The 5,253-nt window shown below is 36.0% G+C and overlaps 1 protein-coding gene across 1 annotated transcript; it reads left to right on the top strand.

Moving 5' to 3' along the window:
- Positions 1 to 405: 405 nt before the first annotated feature.
- On the top strand, positions 406 to 1,401 carry LOC100660354 (olfactory receptor 6C2-like). Its single transcript, XM_064285261.1, has one exon. It carries the CDS (start codon positions 466 to 468, stop codon positions 1,399 to 1,401), a length of 936 nt encoding a protein of 311 aa, XP_064141331.1. The 5' UTR covers positions 406 to 465.
- Positions 1,402 to 5,253: the final 3,852 nt, after the last annotated feature.

The raw sequence follows: 5,253 nt of genomic DNA, 5'->3' as shown, positions 1-5,253 counted from the left end.
TGTCCAGATCTGCGACACCCTCACAGTTGCTGGTGTATTCTAGTCCATCTTTGCAGCTACTGTGCTAATCCATTTAACCAAAAGTCTCCCTGCCCTCATTCCTGCTCTAACAATTGATCCCTCCTGATAGCAAGTGATTTGGATAATATTCTGTGGTGATCCAAAGGTTTTGATTGACTAATTTCTGAAGAAAATCACAAGGCCTTTCTTCCTAGCCTATCTTAGTCTGGAAGCTCCACTGAAACCTGTCCACCGTGGGTGACCCTGCTGGTATGTGAAATACTGGTGGCATAGCAACCACAAGCATGATAGCAACACCCAAGCCACCACAATGCAACAAATTGTCAGACAAGTGTGCCATCCCTAGTAGTCATTGTTTATCACTCTCTGACTTTGATACCATTCTATTCACTTAAAATATCCCTAAACCTAAAACGAATATTGAATAAAATTTAGAAGTCAGTGATGAAAAACCACACAATAACAACCTTTATCTTGCTGGGACTGACAGATGACCCAAAACTTCAGATTCCAATTTTCATTTTTCTACTTCTCATGTATATGTTGAGTATAAGTGGAAATCTGACCATCATATCCCTCACTTTAGTGGACTCCCACCTCAAAACACCCATGTACTTTTTCCTGCAAAATTTTGCCTTTTTAGAAATTTCATTCACATCTGCTTGTATTCCTAGATATTTGTACAATATAGCAACAGGTGACAGAGCAATTACTTATAATATTTGTGTGATTCAAGTATTTTTCATTGATGTCTTTGGAGTGACAGAATTTTTCCTTCTGGCTATCATGTCCTATGACCGCTACGTGGCCATCTGCAAGCCACTGCATTACGTGACCATCATGAGCAGCAGAGTCTGCAAGACACTTGTCCTCTGCTGTTGGATGGCTGGCTTACTGATCATATTCCCACCACTTACTTTGTTCCTAAACTTGAAATTCTGTGACTCAAATGTGATTGATTATTTTGTCTGTGATGCACCTCCTATCCTGAAGATTTCTTGCTCAGACACATGGCTCATAGAGCAATTAGTTATTGTCTGTGCTGTGCTCACTTTCATTCTGACCCTTATATGTGTTGTTCTGTCCTACATATACATTGTCAAGACCATTCTAAGGTTCCCCTCTGCCCATCAGAGAAAAAGGGCCTTTTCCACCTGTTCTTCCCACATGATTGTGGTTTCCATCACCTATGGCAGCTGTATCTTTATCTATGTCAATCCTTCAGCAAAGCAATCAGTGGCTATTAATAAAGGTGTGACACTGCTAATGACATCCATTGCTCCCATGCTGAACCCATTCATTTACACTCTGAGAAACAAACAAGTGAGACAAGCCTTCAGTGACTCCTTCAAAAGAATTGCATTTGTTACAAAGAAGTAAGAGGATGGTCAAGTCAGGGAATAAAATATCAAGCTAAGAATAAACCATGGTGTTCCAAATCTGTTTGTCTCTTCTTGATCTGTGTTCTATTGAGGCTAACCTTCTCAAAAACTTATTGCACCCAGAAAAAACACCCACCACCACTTAAGTGCACTCCTTTATTTCTTTCACAAACAAACCGTTTCAGGGCAATATCCCTAATCCGAAGACATAATATATTTTTTTAGTAAATGTAAGCCTGATTTTACTTTGAATCTAGAAAACAAAAATTGAAAATGAAGCAAAACATAAAAAATATAAAACAAGAAAGGAAGTACCTTACCTTGGTTTTTCTGTGACATGCAGGAAAAAACTAAATTTAAAGTGCTCATTACCTCTTCTAATCTAAAAATTGCTGAAATCTTTAATAATTGATTAAGTTAAATCTCTTTGACTACCTAGTTGTTGGTTAACCTAGTCCCAAGCAGAGACTAAAAATTCGTAATATCCCTGAATTTATTTAGCTTATTAATAATTCTATATGACTAAAATTTTAAAAGCCTGCCACTAAGAAGCAATATTATATTATATAATATAAAAGTAAATATAACAAAAATAAATATATGTCCGAATAAATGTGTTTTGAATAGAATTTAAATATTCATACACATATACATACAAACATAAAATGCTAAAATTTTAAAATTAAAAAATTCAGAGATTATACAGAAAATAAATAAGGTAAGTAAAAGCTCTTTTCAAAAAAAGCCATGAAATTAAAAGCATAATGTCGAAATGATAATTACAGTTGAGGAAATAAAGTTATTAAGGTTGGAAAAAATATCCAATTGCTCAAATAGAGTATAAATATCTGTTATAGGTTTGTGTCCCCAAAAAATTTATGTTGAAGACCTAACCACTGGTACCCATAAATGTGACCTTATTTGGAAATAGGGTCTTTGCAGGTGTAATTAGTTGGGTTAACACGAGGTCCTACTGGAGTAGGGTGGGCCCTAATTCAATTTGAGCCATGTCCATATAAGAAAAAGAGAAGAGACAAGAAGCCAGATAGATGCAGAAGGAAAATGGAGGCAGACATTGGAGTTATGCTGCCACACCCCAGAACAGTGATAAACTATTTAAAAACGTCTGTTGTTTAAAGAATCCAATTTTATGGTAGTTTGTTAAGTCAGTCCTAGGAACAAAACACAACACCCAAAATCAAAACAACTAAATGAAGCCATAATTCTTTGTACATCGTGGAAACTTACTGTTTTAAAAAATCAGGGAAACCAAACCAACGATATATATGGCTGTCTAAGGCAATTGATTTGAAGCAATTCACTGTTAACCAAAAGGTCAGTGGTTCGAAACCACCAGTGGCTCCACGGGAGAAAGATGTAGCAAACTGCATCCATAAAGATTTACAGCCTTAGAAACCCAGTGAGGTCAATAGGAGTAGGAATCGCCTCAATGGCAGTTGATAACACAATTAGTAGGTTCCCTGGTGGCACAATGGTTAAGCACTCAGCTGTTAACTGAGAGACTGGAGATTTCAACCCACCCAGAGGCTCCACAGAAGAAAGACCCAGCAATTTGTAAAGACCTCTTAAAGATTATTTCCTAAAAATCCTATGGAGTAGTTCAATTGTGTCACACGTGATCCCTATAAGGTGAAATCAACTCCATGGCACCTACAAACAATAAGAAAAAGATAATTGAAAAGAAAGTCCAAATGAAAGTTATATTTAATTTTTTTCTTGAAATAAATGGCTTATGGATTAGAAGAACACAAAAAGTCCATTAATTTTCCTCAAAGAAAAGAACTCAAACAGCTACTTAATAAATTTTCTTATGGATAAGCTATCTTCCAGCTTTCTGGGGTACAGGCCTAATAGCCATCCTTTGGTGACTTTCTTGGTATTTTCAGGATTTTGCATTTGGGGCAGTTCTACTCTGTCCTACAGGGTTGCTATGAGTTGGAATCGACTCAACAGCAATGGGTTTTGTTTTGTTTTTTAATGTAAAAAATACTTTCCCCCTCATTCTTCAATTTACTTCTATTGTTCATTTGGGTCTCAGTTTAAATGTCACTCACACCTACGGCTGTTTTGTTTCTTTGTCACCCAACACACAAGCCAAGTCTGGAGAAATTTCTGTCCTACCTGCTGTTTTGACCTAAGCTTTTTCTTCTATAGCACCAATCTCACTAATATTTCCTGTTTATATTGGGTATCTAAAATCTGCCATAAAGGCAAAAACTTCATTTGTTATGCACACTTGAGTTTGCATAAAACCTGGCATATAAATGACACTAAACACATTACCTCTGAACATATTCAATAAAAAGCCTCACAACACTCCATAAAGAAGAATGATAATTTAATGCAGAAAAATTAAAAAACTAGTTTTTTACTTGAAAACTTAATTCTAAAAGAAACAAATGGGTAAAATATGCTGTATATTATTAAAGAATTTTGAATCAAGATTTAACTATCTGGCTATACTTGATTTATGTTTAGATATGACAAAGATTAAAAAGTTATCATGTAATTTACAGAGATAATTTAGACAAACATAATATTCATAACCTTATCAATTATAGATTTACTTACATATATACATATATATGTGTGTATGTGTATGTAAATATATACCGTATCCATTGTCGTCAAGTTGATTTCAACTCATAGTGACCCTACAGGACAGAATAGAGCTGCCTCATAGGGTTTCCAAGGAGTGGCTGATAGATTAGGACTGCTGACCTTTTGGTTAGCAGCCGAATTCTTAACTGCTGCACCACCATGCTTCCATGTAAATATATAAACATATGTATATACACAATATTTATATTATAGTGGATAATCTTCCAAAAAGCCCTGGGCTAATTGTTAATTTTTGTTTCATAGGTGGGTAAAGTATTGGAGACAGGGTTCATACCCTGCTTCATGTGATTACAGGGTCTAGGATTGCTATAGGAAATGGCACTGCTTCTGCAGGATTGCACACAATTACCAAGATATCCAAGTTTCTATTTTTCTCTATCCTTTATATCTATATGCTTTAGCTCTTAAGAAATAAAAATAATTAAGCAGTTGCAAAAACATCTAGATTTTTGTCTTAGTGCTGCTATAACAAATACCACAAGTAGATGGCTTTAACAAAGAAAAATTTACTTTTTTGCAGTATAGTTGGCTAGAAACCCAAATTCAGGGAGTCAGCTCGAGGGAAGCGTTTCTCTCTGTGTGGGCTCTGGAGGAAGGTCCTTCTCGGCAATCTTCCCCTGGACTAAGGTCTTCTCCATGCAGGAACCCTGGGCCCAAAAGACATGCTCTGCTCCTGGTGCTTCTTTCTTGGTGGTATGAGGTCCCCACTTACTGCCTGCTTCCTTTTCCTTTTATTTCCTCTAAGATAAAATGTGATGCAGGCCACACTCCAGGGAAACTCCTTTTACATTGGATCAGTGAAGTGACCTTAGCAAGGATGTTAGGATCCCACCCTAATTCTCTTTAACATAAAATTACAATCACAAAGTGAAGGACAGCCACACAATATTGGGGATCATGGCCTAACCAAGTTGGTACATATTTTGGGGGGACAGAATTCAATCCATGACAATGCTAAAATAAAAATTGAAGGAAAAAACATGGAATCTGCAAGAATTAGACATACAAATGACTACAACACAATGCAAAACATGAAAGCCTCAGAAAGAGAAACCCAGAAGTAATCCTGGAAAATGCATGGTGATCTGACAAGAGAGAAAGAGATGAAGAAAAAAAAAAAAAATTACAACCAAAGTAACAATTGATTTTTAATGAATGAAGAGGGAAAATCAGTGCCCAACTAATTATCCTCAAAAAAATAACTCTA

Source organism: Loxodonta africana, chromosome 4 (assembly GCF_030014295.1).
Source record: "Loxodonta africana isolate mLoxAfr1 chromosome 4, mLoxAfr1.hap2, whole genome shotgun sequence".
NCBI lineage: Eukaryota > Metazoa > Chordata > Mammalia > Proboscidea > Elephantidae > Loxodonta > Loxodonta africana.
This window is presented reverse-complemented; position numbering and strand designations above follow the sequence as displayed.